The sequence below is a fragment of the Heloderma suspectum genome, chromosome 1, assembly GCF_057233095.1.
Source record: "Heloderma suspectum isolate Gila_16-S chromosome 1, 16-S_ref, whole genome shotgun sequence".
Lineage (NCBI taxonomy): Eukaryota > Metazoa > Chordata > Lepidosauria > Squamata > Helodermatidae > Heloderma > Heloderma suspectum.
Window position 1 is genome coordinate 439,635,984 of NC_139458.1, and position 20,455 is coordinate 439,656,438.

At 52.9% G+C, this 20,455-nt stretch overlaps 1 protein-coding gene across 2 annotated transcripts in view; it reads right to left on the minus strand.

The window, feature by feature from the left end:
- The window catches only part of GAREM2 (GRB2 associated regulator of MAPK1 subtype 2), a 32,859-nt gene extending 25,204 nt beyond the window's left edge, over positions 1 to 7,655 (minus strand). For both annotated transcript variants that reach the window (XM_084829546.1, XM_084829545.1), the window contains exon 1: positions 7,541 to 7,655. In XM_084829546.1, the coding sequence (XP_084685672.1) occupies positions 7,541 to 7,655 (115 nt within the window). The remainder of the gene's footprint in view (positions 1 to 7,540) is intronic.
- Positions 7,656 to 20,455: the final 12,800 nt, after the last annotated feature.

Genomic DNA, 20,455 nt, shown 5'->3' on the forward strand with positions numbered 1-20,455 from the left:
AATAAAACCCGACTACCACAATGAAACAATTTAAAATACAAATACAAAAATCTAACCTAAAAACACCAAAATGAACAAGTCAGGGGCAAAATGCTTTCATGCAGGAAAAGGCCTTTGCCTTGTGTTTAAAAGTTCTCCCCCAGCATTTTATCTTCAAGAAAATCCCTGTGAGGGAGGTTGCACCCACACCCACGCCAAGGGTCACCCCGGGAGCTTTACAGCTGAGTGGGGATCAGGACCATGGGGGTGGCAACGTGCAGCCCTCTGGATTTTTGGCCTGCAACTCCCATCAACCCTGACCACTGGTCCTGCTGGCTAGGGCTGATGGGAGGCGCAGGCCAAAACATCCGGAGGGCCGCACGCTGCCCCCACCTGCTCGAACCACTACAGCACAGTGGCTCACTCTCAGAGCGGGAGCAGGCGGATGTGACCTCATGAAGGACTTCAGACGCACGATGCCAGGAACCTCACGCTGCCGCAAGGTCAGTCTATGTTGTCACACCACTGGAGAGACCAGGCTTGAGGCTGAGAGGGGTGGGCTGGGGGAGAGGGAGAGAGACAGAGAGGCTGGCATAGGGCGCCCAGTGAATGTGGGGCAGATTTAAGCCCAGGGCTTCTTGTTTGATGGGCAGATCGCTTTCTCAGCCAGATGGATCTGTCCAGGGAGGGCTTCTTCAGGCCTCGGTCTCATCCCCCTTGCCAGCCCTTTCTTGGGGAGCAGCAAAATGGCCAGTCTCCCCTGGGGCTTGTGCCAAGAGGTGCCAGGAGGCTGGCCACAGCTGCTCCACTTCCCAAGCGGCGCCTCACCCACACCAGCGATGGTCACTAGTGAAAGCCAAGCCTTGGCAGCAAGACCAAGGAGTGGGCTGGCCTGCATCGCTGCTGCTGTGGCCGCGGGCGGCAGAAGCAGCTGCACCTGCACCCGCACCCAGAAGTTTGAAAACCAGGCTCAGCCCACGGCTCTAGCAGCTGGCAGCCCAGGCCAAAGGCCTGAGCCTGCCACACGTGCAGACGGGCTCACGAACCCTGAACACCACGTTATGAAACAGACACAGCCCCCCCCCCCCCCGTATGTGCCCGGTCTCGTGGCAAAGGAGCCGAGGAAGCAGCAGCACGCCCGGAGAGCAGCAGCCTGGCGGCTCCTGTGCAATTCAGCTGTGCCAGGACCACGCCACGCCAGCGAGAGCCGAGGAAGAACTGCCTCCGTGGGTTCAACCAAAGGCCCATCTAGACCCCTCTACTGGCCCAGGGAGCCACGATTTTCGCCTCCAGTGCCTCCTCTCTCCGCCGTCTCGCCAGCAGGGGCCCTGGAGCAAGCGTGGAATGCCAGTGGGCGTCTTGAAGTGGCCGCTTTTCCCGGCAGGAGTCCTGAAGGCAAGAAGGGATCTAAAGGTGAGTGTCCTTCCATGGCCCTTCGCCCTTCAACCATCAGCCCACAGAGGGCAACTGCCTACCTGCCATCAGGCTACCTCAAAGGCAGGGGCACCGCCTCTCGGCCATGATGCCTGTTTCCGCCCTGTAAAGGAAGGCACTGGCTATTCCCAGTGTCAGCCATGAGCACTTTGCCCAGGTGTGCCTAGCGCTGTTGTGGAAGACACCTGAGCTTGCCTCGTATAGTATCCTAGGACTACTTATTAGTCAATTTTTGGTCAATATCTCACATATTCATGGCATTCAATAGACAAACAACCTCATTTTGCTTGGCATCCCAACACCATCATGGGCAGAAAGGTGACACCTATGTTCATTTTACAAGTGAGTGGGGAAAACAAAAGCTGAATCTGGGAGGCTTGATTCACATGTTGGTTGTTTGGATAACCATATTAATCCGTTAAAAACAAATCCTTTCAGACCAGGAGTGAGGAACATGTGGCCCACAGATGTGGTTGGACTGCAGTTCCCATCAGTCCTACCCAGCACAGCCAGTGGCGAGGGATGATGGCAGCTGAAGTTTGTCCTGGTTTCAGACGAACCCATTCTGTGGCTCACTCTTACGCGGACTGCAGCCCGTTTTGTCAGAGGCAGTGATTGTGCTGGCAAATGCACATCTTGCACCATGCATGCATATTCCAGAGACTCAGCGCACGTGCCACTCAAAGCACATTTCTCCCATGCAGACAATCAAACCTTAAAAGCACTGTGCATAAATTATATTTCTCTCATATGCATATAAGTTCCTATGCGGATGCAGGAATTTCACCATACATGAAACAGCACAACATACACACGGCCAAGAAGGTGGGATTTGAACTCAGGCTTCCCAGAATACACAGCCCAAGGCAGCATTCAATCACTTGGACAAAGATTGAAGGCATTTTTATTTGTTCAGGCACCTGGACACCGACGTAAAGTTGTTCAGGTGCAGTCCTAGAGAGAGTTATCACTGCTGTTAAATACTGTTATTAAAATACTGTTGTATTTTGATGTATCATGATTTTCAGGAATGGGAGACGGGTGGAATATAAAACTACTGAATAAATACAGATTCCAGGGCATTTGGTTCCAAATAAATGCATGAATGCTGTAGGTGGCAAAGGTGTCCAGCCTTTTCCTCTACCTAACTAGACGTAAGGAGCCTGTCCTGAGGGCTCTCCCACCCACCCCCTTTCTTTTCTGCGCCCACATGGATTCTGGCGCCCGCTTCTCCCAAAAGATCTGCGCTAATTCTTCCTTTGCATTCAGAAACGGGAGCTCAGAGCCAGCAGCAGACCAGAAAAGCAGGGTGGGACAGGACCACAAGGTTCTCAGACAAAAAGCACGGAAGCTGTTACTCTGGCCTCTCCTTAGATGCAAGTCGGTCACAAGGGAACTGAAAGTCTGGCAACTGGAGACACTGCAAGGGGTGGGGGGTGGGGAGCCAGGATGAAAGACCCTTTCCAGCAGGCTGAGAACTAACCCCCTGCCAAGCATAAAACACAGGGAAGGGGTGGCAGAATGAGAAACGCCCCTCCCCAACACTCGTAAGCATCAACACTTTGCACAGAAAAATAATTAACCACCCTGTCCGCTGGAATGGTTTCTCCGTGGCCTTTGCACCCCCACCCTGAAAGAGGCCTGTTATTTATCACCCAGAGCTCACCCAGTCCACCCGCTGCCAGTGGAAGCACCAGATGCATCTTTGCCAGGTGAGCAGGAAGCCACCCATCCACAGCAAGCAGAAGAGCTGGATGTCCTTGGAGAGGCCCACAGCAAACAGCCACCTTTTCCCTTTGGCTTTCAAGGATACTCAAAGCCTCAGATGCTTGCAGTGCATGACAGCATGGAGACGCCTTCTCCCCTAGCCTGCATATGCTCAGAGTCCCACGGCCTCATGTGCAATGTTTATCTGCACCAATCCAACCCACGTTTTCTTGGTGCTGTTTTGCAGAAGTGTATACCGCATTATACCCATTCTTCTCTAGGTCCATTGTTAGCCACTTTGGCTTTCCACAGAAAGAAAGGCAAGATATGTAGATGAATGACCTACAAGGTTTGCCTAGCCTGGTCTTGAAGCCCTCACAGGAAGCTGCCCCATAACCAAAGAACCTATGAAAAGCTCTGCTGGATGACCCCAACAGTCCTAAGAACATAAGAAGAGCCCTGATGCTGGTCAGACCCAGGGTCCACCTAGTCCAGCATTCTGTTCACACCGTGGCCAACCAGCTCCTGACTGGGAACCCGCAAGCAGGGCATGAGTGCAGCAGCACCCTCCTGCCCAGGTTCCCCAGCAGTGGTGCACAGAGGCTCACTAGTCACAGAATCATAGAACAGTAGGGTTGGATTAGTCCATCCAGTCCAATGCTCTGTTCCCAGAGCAGCCAACCAGATGCCCCAGTGGGAAGCCCAAAAGCAAGGTATGGGTGCTACCGCACCCTCCCCACAGCTGGCATCCAGGGCAGGCCTGGTTGGGCACCTGCCGAGGGCCCACCCCCAGCAGGGGCCCACTCCCAAGGGGCCCTGGAGCTGCCTCTCTGCCCCCTCGCAGCCTGCATGTCCCCCTGCTGCCTCCAGCTCTGGGAGCAGGAGTGGCGAGGAGGAGGAGCGGCGGATGATGCAGGCTGCCTGCTCCCTGGCTCTCCGCCCGCCGAGCCAGCAAGTGGAAACCTGCAGAGAAAAAGGACGAGGAGCAGCTGAAGACCATGGGGGGAGAAGGTGGGCTCACTGAGGGAGGGGCCGTGGAGGGCGCCTTGCCCAGGGGCCCAAGATCTGGAGCCAGCAGACTCTCCCACTCACGCCCCCGTCGACTGGCACGGTCAGTGGGGCAGCGTCTAGCCGTCAGGGCCGGCAGCCACTGAGACCAAACTGCAGCACTGGCCCACCAGGCCCGGGACCGTCTGCGCTGACTGGCAGCCGCTCTCCAGCGTCGCCGCCTGGCAGAGGCTTTTCCAGCACAGGGTAACCACTCCTCCCACAAGGAGGGCTCCACAAGGAAACTGGTGCCATAGTTCGTGTCTGCAGGGCAGCCTTCCTCCTGTCCCACCAAACGTTTGGCCACAAAATGACCGTCTCAAACTGCAGCTGAAGAGAACAGGGGGTCCCTCCCCGCCTCTTGCCCGGCCCCCTTCCTCCTCAAGGCATCTCTTCAGAAGTTCACCATCCGGTCTGGCCCTGGTCTTCTCATCTCTCGCACTCAACAAGCCCAACTCCTTCCATCTTTCTTCACATGACAAGTTCTGCAGGCCTCTACACACATTGCAAACAAGGCAGAAGATGCCAGGAGCGCTGGGTCAACGCCTGAACCAAGGCAGGAATCATAGAATCATAGAACAGTAGGGTTGGAAGGGGCCTACGAGGCCATCGAGCCCAGCCCCCTGCTCAATGCAGGAATCCAAGTCAGAGCATCCCTGGCAGATGGCTGTCCAGCCTCGTCTTGAACGCCTCCAGTGTGGGAGAGCCCACCGCCTCCCTAGGTAACTGGTTCCGTTGTCATATTGCTCTAACAGTCAGGAAGTTTTTCCTGATGTTCAGCCGGAATCTGGCTTCCTGTACCTTGAGCCCATTCTTCCGTGTCCTGCAGTCTGGGATGACCGAGAAGAGATCCTGGCCTTCCTCTCTGTGACAACCTTTCAAGGACTTGAAGACCGCCATCATATCTCCCCTCAGTCTTCTCAGAAGGAACATACCAAGACGAAAGGACCATCTAGTCCATCCTTCCCCACCCTGGTGCATCTGCCAGATGTGTTGGACTGCAACTCCCATAATTCCCAGCCAGCATGGCCATTGCTGCTTGGGATTTATGGGAGTTGAAGGATGGACTAGACCAACATCCTGATCACAACAGGGGACAGCCAGATGCCTGGTCAGCTGTAGAATCAAGAGATCCCAGCTCATCCCTTCACCCATAGACTCCCTAGGCCTGAACCTCTGGCAGGCTGCCCTACATAATGCAGAGGACTGTGTGCTGCAAGCAGAGGAGGGATGCCACAGCACGGTGTTTTCAGAGCAGAACAGATGGCTCGAGCAAATGAGCCAAGCCACACTTGAGATGTTGCAAAGAATAGGTGTGGGCCCCAACTCCAGTGCACCTGTTGTGCCTCCCTCCCCTCAAGCCACCTCCGTTGCGAAGCACCCTCCTCGCGCTCCAGGCAATCCTTGCGCTGTGCTCTCTGCCCATGGCACTCTAGGAGGCTTGCACTGGCCATGCCGCCAAGAGCTCTTTCCACCGGGAAGGCTCTGCTTCCTCATGGCATCAACATGGAGCAACCACGGCAGAGCCGAGCCTTAATTCCGGCCCATGGGGGCCTTGCTTTCGAGGCTGCTGGCACGAGAAAGACAGGAAGCTAGGTCAAGTGCCTGGAGCTGGCATGAGAACCGCCCAGAGCCTGGAGCAACACGGGCTCAAGTCTCTCAGGCCCAGGGCAGGCAAGCTCTGAGGTGGGGATGTGACCTGCTGGCCTGTCCCTTCGTGGCTCTTGCATGAGCTGAAACGCAGATCGTAAAGCTCCAAAGAAGCCAACTGCTCTGTACGCTTGCTGGCTGCCGGCACAGAACACGGGTGGCAACTGGAGTGGCAGCAGAATGCTGGAGGCCCATTTATGGCTACCAAGTTAAGAAACGGGGCAGCTTGGAACAGAGAAGCCGTGGGGTCCCTCCCAGCCTTTCCAAATCCACAGATTCAACAGAGCCAGCGGGCGGCACAGAGACCGTGATGCCAGCCTGCCTGAAGTAAAGCAGTGGGAGCTCCAGGGCTGCAAGACGACCCCCAGCACAACAGCACAAAGGGTGGGGAGGGGAGGGCCAGAGAGCAGAAAACGGGCAACTGTCTGTCTCCTCCTGGCTAGGGGGGCGGGCAGGGCTCACTCGGCTCCCCCACCCCACCAATGGAGGGATTTGCGGAGGAAAGAAGAAATGCTGGGTGCTTTCCCCTCCCTGCCCCCTCCCAATCTCATTCACAAGCAAGGGGGTGGGGTGGAGGCAAACATGCCGGTTTCCCCTCCCATTAGTATTCACAGCATCACTGGTGGCTAAACTCCCTGTTCTTCTCACAGTGTACAAAGCCCCAAGCAGCCTGGGCAGCCTGCCACAGAAACACCCCCTGCCCCCCCCCCCGCATTTGCAGGGACATCTGCAACCAATCCCTCTCCAGCAATCGGAGGGACAGAAATCGGGGCAGGGGAGGGGGCGAATCGAGGGGAGCAGAAATGAGAAAAGGGGAGGCGGACCGAGAGTTGCCAGGGAATGCAATAAAACCATTAAACGCCCCCCCCCCTCCAATCACATAACATCTTTTCACATCTGCACAGAGCCCCATAAAAGCAGCCAGGAAGGCTTTTGGGAAACCCAGGAGGTGGGAGGAACCCCAACGCTGAAACAGAGCCCACCACAAAGAGGGACAGACACCTCTGCCGCCGTCTCCCCCCCCCACGCAAAAAGTGCGCACCAAGAGCTCATCCTGCCACCCAGCAAAATTAACAGGAGAACCACCGCGCTGAGTCCATCGGTGCCTTCAAGGCGAACACATTTTGGGCACCATGGCGCGGCGGCGGCGGCGGCGGCGGCGGCGGCGGCGGGTGGGGGGGACGACACAGCCCCACCTGTTGCGCTTCTCCGGAGCATAGCGGCGCGTGTGAAGCACGTTACACCGCCGCAAACGGGGACCAGAGCGCTGAATCCAGCCTCGCATCCTCCGGGATGCTCCGTTCCCACGCGGACTTACCGCGAAGAAAAACGCCGCCGTCGCCGGAGCAAAAGCCGCGGGGGCCCTTAAGGATCGCAGCCCCGGGCCACTAGCCTGCGCAAGTCGCGCAGAACTGGCCGGGAGCTGCGCGAGAGCCTCGCCGGGCCGTTCCGCGGGGCTTCCTCGAGGGGCCGTGCGCCGGGGCGGGTCGCTCGGGGGTGGGCAGCTCTGCAGAGAGCAGGGCAGCCCAGCTCCGCCGCAGTGAGCGCCGAAGCCTGCCGGCCTGCCGGCCCGGCCCGGCCCCCGCCCCTTCCCACGGCGGCCCTCGCTCCGCGGCTCCGGGAAGGGCTCCCCCGAGCTCTCCGGCGGCGCCTCCCGCAGCACGCCCCCACCCCAAGGCTGCCCGAGCCCCGCGGGCGGGCGGGCGGGCGGGCGCGGACGCACCGGGTCCGGGGCGCACGAGGACGGGCAGGCGGCACTTGGCCACGATGAGGTCGAGCGGCAGCGGCGGGCCGGAGCTCCACGCCAGGCGGCCCAGCGCCGCCGCCAGTCGCTCCATGCTGGCCGCCCGACCCGTCGCCGCAGCGGCATCGCCCTCCACCTCGCCCGCGCCGTCGAGCCCAGCGGCAGCCGCGACTCAGCAGCCGGGCCGGAGCCGCTCCTCCTCCGGCGGGCGCCGCGACGCGCCGGGGCAGCACAGCGGCGACGGCGTCCGCCCCGGCCCGCAGGGCCGGCTCCTCCCGGGCACGGCGCCCCGGCGCGCAGCCGGCCAGGTGGCGCTGCCTCCGGCCGCCACCATGCCTGGCCCGCTCGCCTCTCCGGCCGGCCGGCCGCCGGGCGGGCGGGGCGGGGCGGGGCGCGGCTGGGCTGGGCCTGGCCAGACCCGCCCCCGGAGCGACGGAGGCCCCACGCCCCTCCCGGGCCGGGCCGGGCCGGGGTCGCCCGCTCGCCCGCCCGCCCGCCTCTCTCCCGCGGCGGGGCTCGGCGCTTCCGCCCGGGAGGGGCGCCCGAGGCGCGGACGCCCGCAGGGCCGCGAGGGGCCGCCTTGCGCGCAGAAGGCCGCGGCAGCGCCTCCGGGCGGGCTGGGACGGCGCTCTCCGGAGAGCCGCCGCTGCCACCCCGCTTTGGGAGCTGCTCCGCTCTTCGCCGCGGCTCTTCCTCGCAGCAGAGAGTTCCGTAGCTCGGCTTTCCTCAGGTTGCGCACCCGCAGGGGCTCTGGGGGCACCGCGATTCCGCCTCCCCTCTTCGGGAGGGATCTGCCGAGCCAGAGGCTCTAAGCCCGGGTTTCCAAGGCGGCGCCAGCGTGCCCACCGGCACTGCTCTCGGCACCCACCAGGCTCCCTGCCCCTCCCGGCTTTAATTTTATTTCTTAAGATTATTTGGAATTATTTTTTGCCTGGGAGATTGCCATGCTGCAAAGCAGAGTGCTTAGTTTCTCAAGCTAGTTACTTTTCTATTAGTTTCGCCAGTTTGCCTTCTAGGAAATGAGTGTTTTGGGACCGGCCATGCCCACCAGACAGCCGCTTTAGGGAAGAGCAGCCCCCCCACGGCAGCCATTTTGTGAGAGTGCCCACGACTCTCTCTCGAAATTCCAAATGTGCCTACGAACCCCAAAAGGTTAGGGACCCCTGGTCTAAGTAGAGAACACTATTTTATATTTCTTTTCTCCCCCCCCCCACATGCCTCTCAAAGTCTTCTTGCTCATCCTGTCATTTCTTGCCCCCTCCTTCTTTTGCGCTTCACTTGTACCCTACCCTCCACGGCCAGTTTCTTTCATCCCTCCCTCCTACTGCTTTTACAATCACTTCCTCCTGTAACAGCTTCCTTCTCTTAACTCCTTCCTCTTTATTCCCAGTTTTTAAATTATTGTTGTTATTATAAATATTAGCCTTGCTCTCTACCCAGCCTGCTGCGCAGTGTGCACAGAGCCACCATGGCACAGGGCAGTCATGCAAAGAAACGCCAGACAGTCTGCTGCACCAAGACCCACCCATGGGTCCCGTCCCACAGACTGAGAAACACGGGTAGATACAGTTTGCATCTCCCTTCTGACACCAGTTCAGACTCCATCTATGTATATATGAAATTAGCTTTGCTTTATTTTGTCCCATGAGCATCACTTTAAATTCACACTGGTGCTTCGTTGTCCAGTTTGGAGAGACCCCTCTGAAGCTCTTCACAGCCCCTTTTTTGCTTTTATCACCCTGAATAATTTGGCATCATCGACAGACTTGGCCACCTCACTGCTCCAGGTATGGAGATGTTAAACAACAGCAGTCCCAACACAGATCTCTATGGGACTCAACTGCTGACTTCCCTCCACCAGGAGCATTCATTTCTATGCTCAGTTTCAGCCTTCCCCAACCTGGTGCCCTGCAAATGTGTCAGAATACAACTTCCATAGTTCCCAGCCAGCATGGTCAATGACTGGAAATTATGGGAGTTACAGTCCAAAACATCTGCAGGGTGCCCAGGTGGGGAAGGCTGCTCTACTTCCTGTTCTTTACCCAAGTACTGATGGCAGAAAACAACAGAATGACATTTAATAGGGATAAATGCCAAGTTCTGCACCTAGGAAAAAAAACAAACAAATGCACAGTTACAAGATGGGGGATACATGGCTCAACAACACTACAAGCGAGAAAGATCTTGGAATTGTTGTCAATCACAAGCTGAATATGAGCCAACAATGTGATGTGGCTGCAAAAAAGGCAAATGCTTTTTTGGGCTGCGTTAATAGAAGCATAGCTTCCAAATCCCGGGAAGTACTAGTTCCCCCCTACTCAGCACTGGGTAGGCCTCATCTGGAGTACTGTGTCCAGTTCTGGGCACCACACTTCAAGAAGGATGCAGACAAACTGGAGAGGGTTCAGAGGAGGGCAACAAAGATGATCAGAGGACTGGAAAGAATGTGAGGAGAGACTGAAAGAACTGGGCATGTTTAGCCTTGAGAAGAGAAGACTGAGGGGAGAGATGATAGCACTCTTCAAGTACTTGAAAGGTTGTCACAGAGAGGAAGGCCAGGATCTCTTCTCGATCATCCCAGAGTGCAGGACACGGAATAATGGGCTCAAGTGACAGGAAGCCAGATTCCGGCTGAACATCAGGAAAAACCTCCTGACTGTTAGAGCAATACGCCAATGGAACCCATGACCGAGGGAGGCGGTGGGCTCTCCCACACTGGAGGCGTTCAAGACGAGGCTGGACAGCCATCTGTCAGGGATGCTCTGACTTGGATTCCTGCATTGAGCAGGGGGTTGGACTCGATGGCGTTGTAGGCCCCTTCCAACCCTACTATTCTATGATTCTGTGATCCCCCAAAGGAGCTGTCCCCTTATCCCATGACTGGTGAGTTTATTCAGGAGACCAACCAAGGAACTCAGATCCTTCTTTTGCTTTGATTTAAAACAGAAGGAGGAGCTCTGTGTGATTCAAAAGCTTGCATACATCATTTTCAGCACCGTTTTGGCCCATATAAATGTATTTTCTCATTTTCTGTATATGTTTTTCTAGCTAACTATCCATTGGTGTGACCCTTGGACTGGTCCCATTTGTCTTGGGGTTCTGTTCTGTTCTCTTGCTGTTCTCTTGCTCTCAGAAAACACATTTCTATACTCCATCCTAGAACAGGTGTTTTCAGGAGCTGGAAGAGTTACCCCCTCATAGGCTTGAGAGGCTATAAGAAGACCCCAGCCAGATCTGACCAGAGGCCTGTCTAGTCCAGCATTCTGTTCCCACAGTGGCCAACCAGGGGCCCCACTGGGGAGCCCACAAGCAGCACAGGAGCACAACAGCATCCTTCTGCTTGGGTTCCCCAGCAGCTGGCGCTGAGATGCATTAGGTGCACAGCCAGGCACACTGGAGACAACATTTCCCATCATGACTAGTAGCAGCCATCAACAGCCTTATCTCCATGAATATGTCTAACCCCCTTTTAAAGCCGCCTAAGTGCGCAGCCATCGCTGCAACTTGTAGTAGTCAATTCCATAGTTTTAACTCTGTTCTTCTCAGTAAAAGCGGTCCATAAGAACACAAGAAGAGCCCTGCTGGGTCAGACCAAGGGTCCATCTAGGCCAGCATTCTGTTCACACAGGGGTCCACTAGCTGCAGACCAGGAACCCACAAGGAGGGCAGGAGTGCAACGGCACCCCGCCCGCCCAGGTTCCCCAGCAGTGGTGTATATAGGCTCACTGCCTCTGGTTCTGGAGGGAGCACATGGTCATCTGGGCTCTGGGGGATTTTCCTGCTGGTATGGCTGGTGCTCCTGTCGAAGCCCAGGTCGCTCTGTGGAATGCAAAGATGACTCGGGTGGCTGACACGATCGCGCCCAAGCGCCCTCTCCCTCTGAGCAGAGCCCGGCCAGCTCCTTGGTATACACCCGAGCTGAGGGCAATGAAGCAAGAGGGGAGACAGCTAGAACGCAGGTGGAGGAAAACTCGTGCTGAGTCTGACCAAACACAGGTTAGAGCTCATTATTAGGGGTGTACGGATTACTTACCCTGTTCCGCTGGGGCCATCCGCTGGGGGGGGGACGAGGCAATCCGTCCCTCCCCCCAGAAACATCCCCGGCCAGCTCCTTGGTATACACCCAAGCTGAGGGCAATGAAGCAAGAGGGGAGACGGCTAGAACGCAGGTGGAGGAAAACTCGTGCAGAGTCTGACCAAACACAGGTTAGAGCTCATTATCGAGCCAACTCTGTGGTGGTGAGGGTGGCAAAGAGGCAGTTCTTTTCCACCAGCACTGCATCTTCTCAGTGTCGTCCAGCGGAGATCCAGGTTCTAGTCCCCACTCGGCCATGGAAGCTCACTAGGTGACTTTGGGCCAGTCACAGACTCTCAGCCCAACCCACCGCACAGGGTTGTTGTTGTGAGGATAAAATGGAGAGGAGGAGGATAATGTAAGCCGCCTTGGGTTCCTTGCAAGAGGGAAAAAGGCAGGGTATAAATGCAATAAACAAACAAACAAACAAACCGAAACTCAATCCAGACAAGACAGAGGTGCCCTTAGTGGGTGGTTCGTCTGCCCAGCTAGGTGATATTCAACCTGTCCTGGCGGGGGTTGCACTCCCCCTAAAGGATCAGGTTCGTAGTTTGGGGGTGCTCCTGGATCCAGAACTGTCACTTGAGGCACAGGTGAACTCAGTGGCACGGAGCACTTTTTATCAGCTTAGGCTGGTATACCAACTACGCCCTTATCTGGACAGAGATAGCCTAGCTACAGTTATCCATGCTCTGATAACCTCTCGTCTGGATTACTGCAATGCGTTATACGTGGGGCTGCCTTTGAAAACGGTCCGGAAACTTCAGCTGGTCCAAAATGGGGCAGCAAGATTGTTAAGAGGGACTGGCCTGCGAGCTCATATTACGCCAGTACTTTTCCAGCTGCACTAGCTGCCGGTCCATTTCTGGGCCCGATTCAAAGTGCTGCTGTTAACATTTGAAGCCCTAAACAGCTTGGGGCCAGGTTACCTGAAGGATCGCCTCCTCCCATATGTGCCTGCCTGGACCTTAAGATCATCCTCAGTGGTCCTTCTCCGTGAGCCCCTGCCAAAGGAAGTGAGGCGGGTGGCTACTAGGAAGAGGCCCCTTTCTGCTGTGGCACCCCGCTATGGAATGAGCTCCCTAGAGAGGTTTGCCTAGCGCCTATGTTGTATTCCTTCCGGCACTAGGTGAAGACCTTTTTATTCTCCCAGGCATTTTAGTATTTTAGCTTTCTAGTCTTTTAGCTTTGCTGTTTTAAATCTGTATTTTAAATCTCTGCATTGCTGCTAGGTTTTATTCTAGCTTTATTCTGGTTCTGTTGTTATATTGTAGTTTTAATGCTTTTATATTTTTGTACTGTTTTACTGTGTACTTTTTGGTTATAATTTTTGTGAACCATTCAGAGAGCTTCAGCTATTGGGTGGTATAGAAATAAATAAATCAGGACTAGTAGCCATTTCCTCCAGGAATTTGTCCAACTTTTTTTAAAGCCATCCAAATTGGTAGCCACCACCACATCCTGTGGTAGCGAATTCCATAGTTCTAACTATACGCTGTGTGAAGATGGACTTCCTTTTATCTGTCCTGAATCCCCCACCAATCAGCTTCATAGGATGACCCCATTGGGTTGTAGTAGTTTGAGAGGGGGAGAATAATGTCTCCCTATCCACAATCTCTACACCATGCATAATTTTTAACATGTCTATCATGTCTCCCCTTACCCTCCTTTTTTCCAAGCTAAACAATCCCAGCTGTTGTAACCTTCTCTCATACCAGAGATGCTCCAGACCCTTGAGCATTTTAGAGAGCAATCCTATGGCCCGCTAGACACTGTCTAGCGGGCCATAGGATATGCTCTATTCCGGGAACCGGCCTTGTAGCCCACACTCCGAGGTCAGTTCCCGGAGAACCGACCTCCCAACTCGTCTGCTCTGCCTTGGAGGCAGCATGGAGAAGCCCCATCCTCCACGCTCGGGAGATGAGCGCAGAGCGACTGAAAGAGGGCGGGGCTGGGGGGCATTCCAGGGCAGGGAGAGCAGAGCTGCATGTGCGACACATCCAATGTGTCCTATGGCAGCTTTCTCTCCGAGCCTGCCCCCCTGCTGCTAGACAGCCGAAAACAGCTGTCCAGTGAAAAAGAGCAAGGCAGGGGAGGTGCAGAGGGAACAATCCCCCCCATTCCTCTCCCGCCTTGCTTTGGATAGGTGGTCGCCTCTGAGGTCGAAGGTGGCCGCCTATCTACTTAGGGTTGCGCCCTTAGTTGCCCTTTCCTGCACCTTTTCCAGCTCCACAATATCTTTTTTTAAGTGTGGTGACCAAAACTGGACACAGTATTCCAAGTGTGGCTGCACCATAGATTTATTTAGGAGCAGTATGATGTTGGCAGTGTTATTCTCAATTCCTTTTCTAATTATGCCTAACATGGAGTTTGCCTTTTTTACAGCGGCCGCACACCCGGTTGACATCTTCATTGAGCTGTCCACCACAACCCCAAGATCTCTTTCCTGGTCAGTCACCACTAGCTCAGATCCCATCAGGCTATACTGGAAGTTGGGATTTTTTGCCCCAACGTGCATCACTTTATACTTGCTTACATTGAACCACATTTGCCATTTAGATGCCCATTTTCCCAGTTCGGAGAGATACTTTTGGAGCTCTCTAAAATCCCTTTTTGTTTTAACCACCCTAAATAATTTGGTGTCATCAGCAAACTTGGCCACTTCACTGCTCACTCCAAATTACAGATCATTTCTGAACAGGTTGAAAAGCTTTGGTCCTAATACAGAACCCTGTGGGACCCCACTATTTACTTCTCTCCCCTGGGAGAATTTACCATTTATTCCTGCTCTCTGCTTTTTGTTCTTTAACCCAGTACTGATCCATAAGAGGACCTGTCTTCTTATTCCATGCCTGCTATGTTTGCTCAGGAGTCTTTGGTGAGGGACTTTATCAAAAGCCTTTTGGAAGTCCAAGTAAACAATGTTTACCGGATCACCCCTGTCTACATGTTTACTGACACTCTCAAAGAATTCTACAAGGTTAGTGAGACAGGACTTACCTTTGCGGAAGCCATGTTGATTCTTTTTCAGCAGGGCTTGTCCTTCTATACAGTCAGGGCAAGAAATTTTGGAACAAGGATAACTGTTTTGGCATTTGGCCTCTGTACACCACCACATTGAAGTTGAAAGGAAGCACACCCAGATGGCAGCCAAGTCAGGACTTCCAGCTGTAATTCAAGGGGTTTGACAAAAGTGGGGCACTAACCATTGAAGAAGTACAGCCAGTGGCATACACACACACCCATCATTGGGGGCTCATAAGTAATGGAACAAACCAACATCATTTCAAACTTAAGGATCGCCTTCAATACCTGGATGAAAATCCTTTGCAGTCAATGACTGCCTGAAGTCTGGAACCCATGGACATGACCAAATGCTGAGTTTCCTCCCTCGAGATGCTTTGCCAGGCCTTTACTGCAGCTGCCTTCAGCTGCTGCTTGTTTGTGGGTCTTTCTGCCTTCAGGAAGTGAAAAGCATGCTCTGTTGGGTTGAGATCAGGCGACTGACTTGGCCATTGAAGAACATCCCACTTCTTTGCCTTGAGAAACTCTTGGGTAGCTTTTGCTGTATGTTTTGGGTCATTATCCATCTGCAATATGAAGCGGCGCCCTATCAGTTTGGCGGCATTCGGCTGAATCTGAGCAGAAAGTATAGCCCTATACACTTCAGAATTCATCCTGCTGCTTTTATCAGCAGTCAGGTCATCAATAACCACCAGTGACCCGGCTGCATTGGCAGCCATACATGCCCATGCCATAACATTGCCTCCACCATGTTTGACAGATGATGTGGTATGCTTTGGATCATGAGCTGTTCCTTTCCTTCTCCATACTTTTCTCTTCCCATCATTCTGGTACAAGGTAATTTTGGTTTCATCAGTCCAAAGAATCATATTCCAGAACTGGGCAGGCTTTTTTAGGTGTTTGCTGGCAAAGGCTAATCTGGCCTGTCTGTTCTTGAGCGTTACCAGTGGCTTGCACCTTGTTGTGAAGCCTCTGTATTTACATTCATAAAGCCGTCTCTTGACTAGATGTTGACAATGACATACCCACCTCTGCAAGAGTGTTCTTGCCCTGGCTAGATGTTGTGAAAGGGTTCCTCTTCACCATGAGCAGCATTCTGTGGTCATCCACTTTAGTTGTCTTCCGCGGTCTTCCAGGCCTTTTGCTGTTGCTGAGCTTTCCAGTTAATTCCTTCTTTTTCAGGATGTTCCAGACTGTTGTATTGGCCACTCCCACTGTTTTTGCTATCCCTCGGATAGGTTTATTTTGTTTCCTCAGCCTAATGATGGCCTCCTTCATGCCCACGGACCTCATGTTGGGGGTTCCAGTGAACAGCTACCAAATGCAAATGTAACACTCAGAACCACCTCCAGGCCTTTATCTGCTTGACTGGTCACGGTGCATCCAGGAAACAGGCCACACCTGGCCATGCAGCTGCTTGTCAGCCATTTGTTCCATTGCTTATGAGCCACCAATGATGGGTGTGTGTGTATGCCACTGGCTGTACTTCCTGAATGGTTAGTGCCCCACTTTAGTCAAACCCCTTGAATTACAGCTGAAAGTCCTGACTTCGCTCCCATCTGGGTATGTTTCCTTTCAACTTCAATGTGGTGGTGTACAGAGGCCAACTGCCAAAACAGTTATCCTTGTTCCAATATTTCTGGCCCTGACTGTATGCTTACTAATGTTATCTTTAATAATGGCTTCAACCAATTTACCCAGAACAGATGTTAAACTAACGGGCCTGTAATTTCCTGGATCCCCCTTTTGAAAATTGGTGTTGCATTGGCCATCTTCCAGTTCTCTGGTACAGAGGCTGATCTTAGGGACATTTTACATATTTTGGTTAGAAGATCAGCAATTTCATATTTGAGTTCTTTGAGAACTCTAGGATGGATACCATCTGGGCCCGGTGATTTATTTGCTTTCAATTTATCGATAAGGTTGAGAACTTCATCTTTTGTCACCACTATTTGCCTCAGTTCCTCAGACTCCCTTCCTGAAAACATCAGTTCAGGCACAGGTATCTGTCCTATATCTTCTGCAGTGAAGACAGATGAAAAGAATTCATTCAGCTTCTCTGCAATCTCCTTGTCCTCCTTCAGTCCTCCTTTAACTCCATTGTCATCCAGTGGTCCAACTGCCTCCCTAGCTGGTTTTCTGCTTCTGTTATGTTTAAAGAATTCTTTATTGTCAGCCTTGATGTTGTTAGTAATATGCTCTTCAAAATGCTTTTTGGCATCTCTTATTGTCTGCTTGCATTGCCTTTGTACAAGCTTGTGCTCCCTTTTGCTTTCCTCACTTGGGCAAGACTTCCATTTTCTGAAGGAAGCTCTCTTTTATGGTGTGGCAAGCATCATAGTCTTCAGAGCAAGAGTGCAACAGGCATGGGATGGAATGGGCTATAATCCGAGTTGAGATATGGAATTGACCTCTACTCATGTCAAAGTTCACCCTCAGAATAGCCCTAGGGCACGCCTCACCACTGAGTTCTGAAAGCTGATCAGTTTGGGATCAACACTAGTTTGGCTATTGTTTCCAGCACAGATAGCATGGTTTGGAGGTAGGATTTAGACGCTTGCTCCTTGGGAGGAAAGCTATGGCCAGCCTAGACAGCATAGTAAGAAGCAGAGACATCACCTTGCCGACAAAGGTTCGTATAATCAAAGCTATCGTTTTCCCAGTAGCAACGTATGGCTGTGAGAGCTGGACTATAAGGAAGGCTGAGCGCCGAAGAATTGATGCTTTCGGACTGTGGTGCTGGAGAAGACTCTTACGAGTCCCCTGGACTGCAAGGAGGTCCAATCTGTCCATCCTAAAGGAAATCAACCCTGAGTGCTCATTGGAAGGACAGATGCTGAAGCTGAAGCTCAAATATTTTGGCCACCTAATGCGAAGAGGAACCGCTCTGGAAAAGACCCTGATGCTGGGAAAGACAGAAGGCCAAAGGAGAAGGGGACGGCAGAGGATGAGATGGCTGGATAGCATCACAGATGCAATGAATATGGAGTTGAGCACGCTCCGGGAGAGAGCGCAGGACAGGAAGGCCTGGCGTGCTATGGTCCATGGGGTCACGAAGAGTCGGACACGACTGAACGACTGAACAACAACAACCGTAGCTGCTAGCTGCGCTTGTTAGCCTGTTGCAGCAAAAACACCAGTTGCTATGTACACCAGTTGCTGGGTAACATGGGCTGTTGCACCCCAGTCCTGCTTGTGGGCTTCCCAGAGGAATCTGGCTGGCCACTGCGTGAACGCATTGCGCTGGACTAGACGGACCCTGGCTCTTCTGATGTTCCAGCACAGAACCTTGCCTCGTGGTAAATGGAAGAACAGTACCCTCTGCTGTCTAACTGCAGGTCTGCAGGCAGCAAGAACAATTCCACTATAGTTCTATTGGAGGTCAAGTTTTATTGGAGTAATGCAACTTATCTCTAAGTAAAGGAAATGATCGGGGAGGGGAAATTTATTCCCCCTCTCTCTGCTTGAGATTCCAGAGAGCTGTTGCCCATCACCACGCCCAACACTGGGCTAGATGGGCCACTGGTCGGACTCCCTACAAGGCAGCTTCCTACGTTCATGTATGGCTGTTTGCAGAAAAGTTGAATACTGACAGGGCCATCAGGCACCAGGCTTTAAAAACCTGGCTGTTCAGGGGGGCATTTGGGCCGAGCGCCGAAGAATCGATGCCTTCGAACCGTGGTGCTGGAGGAGACTCTTACGCGTCCCCTGGACTGCAAGGAGGTCAAATCAGTCCATCCTAAAGGAAATCAACCCTGAGTGCTCATTGGAAGGACAGATACTGAAGCTGAAGCTCAAATATTTTGGCCACCTAATGCGAAGAGAAAACTCCCTGGAAAAGACCCTGATGCTGGGAAAGACCGAAGGCAAAAGGAGAAGGGGACGGCAGAGGATGAGATGGCTAGATAGCATCACCGATGCAATGAATATGGACTTGAGCACGCTCCGGGAGAGAGCGGAGGACAGGAAGGCCTGGCGTGCTGTGGTCCATGGGGTCACGAAGAGTCGGACACGACTGAACGGCTGAACAACAGAGTTTTTAGTGTTGTTTTGTTATGTTGTTTTGTTCAGTTGATTATGTAAATTTGTTATTAATATTGTATGCCGCCTAGAGTGGCCAGCCAGCTGGCCAGATGGGCAGCTAATAAATCTAATAAATAAATAAATAAAACGGGTCTGGTCAACGTGTACATGGGAGACCTCTTGGAACCCCCCAGTACATTATCTTGAGCTTGCTGGCGGAAAGAAGAGATGCATACTTGATACATTTATGAAGTATGGTAAATTTAATATTTCCGGCTCACCTAGCTCCATGTACACTTTTAAAGTGCTGCCCTTGCAGCTGGTTCAAAAGCTGCAGCTAGCACAGAGATGCTCAGTGGGGCACCCAGCCAGGTACACATTACACCTGCATTAAAAGAACAGCACTGGCTGCCTATTAGCTACCGAGCCACGCTCAAGGTTCTGCTATTGACATGAAAAGCCCTAAATAACTCAGGACCAGGACACCTGGCAGACAGCCTTCCCCTATATACACCCAGCCCACCCCCAAGATCTTCAGAGGAGACCTTGTCAACCGTTCCGTGACTGACAGAACCGTGCCACATAGAAAGTATCATAGAATCATAGTGTGGGAAGGGGCCTACAAGACCGTCGAGTCCAACCCCTTGCTCCATGCAGGAAGCCTGACTCCCAGGCGGTCTCCCATCCAAGTACTAACCAGGGCTGACCCTGCTTAGCTTCCAAGATCAGACGAGATCGGGCACATCCAGCATAACTTCTCAAAAGTGGGCCTTCTCAGTAGCGGCACCCACCCTCTCCCCCAAACAGTTCAGGAGGCAGAAAATGTGGTACATTTTAAATTCCACACAGTGGAAAGGAGAGACAAAGTCCCAAGATGTTAAAAAGAAAAAGGAGGGGGCATTCCTCAGAGTGGGACCGCGGTGGCTTAGTGGTTAAGACGCTGAACTGCAGACTGGAAGGTCGGCAGGTCAGCAGTTCGAGACCCGAGTGCTGCGTGACGGAGTGAGCTCCCGTCTTCAGTCCCAGCTCCTGCCAACCTAGCAGTTCGAAAGCAAGACATTGCAAGTAGATGAATAGGTACCACTTCGGCGGGAAAGGTAACAGCGTTCCGTGCACCTCGGTGTTCAGTCCTGCCGGCCACATGACCACGGAAGCGTCTTCGGACAGCGCTGGCTCTTCGGCTTAGAAACGGGGATGAGCACCGCACCCTAGAGTCGGACACGACTGGCTGGGGACACCTTACCTTATTCCTCAGAGTAGCTCGATGTGTTTCGGCCCTGTACCATATATTTCTGGGCCTTCTTCAGAGGCTATACAAAAAAGTGTGATTTTGGATGATTCTGGATTTTTGGATGATTTCGGACGGTTTTGTCTGACTTTGTGTTTTAAACACCTCCTACAAACAGGCTTATCACACAAGCTTTTGCTGGCTTATAACTGATCTTCATGTTGCTGCTCCATTTTACTGTCTTTTTATTGTTTCTTTTAATCTTACCTTTGTTACTGTAAATTCAATTTTTGTGATGTTATATTGTATTATATATATGTGTGTGTGTGTCTGTGATTTTTAATATTTTTTGTATGTAAAACAGATTTCTTTTTAATGTAGATTGTTATTGTTTTAAACTGTTTATTTTATTGTACATCAGCCAGAGTGGCTGGGTGACCAGCCAGATGGGCGATTAATAAATTAAATAAATAAATATTATATTAAACAAATATTACTACCACCACCTCCACTTTTAAAATGATGGGAAACAAAACAGAGCACA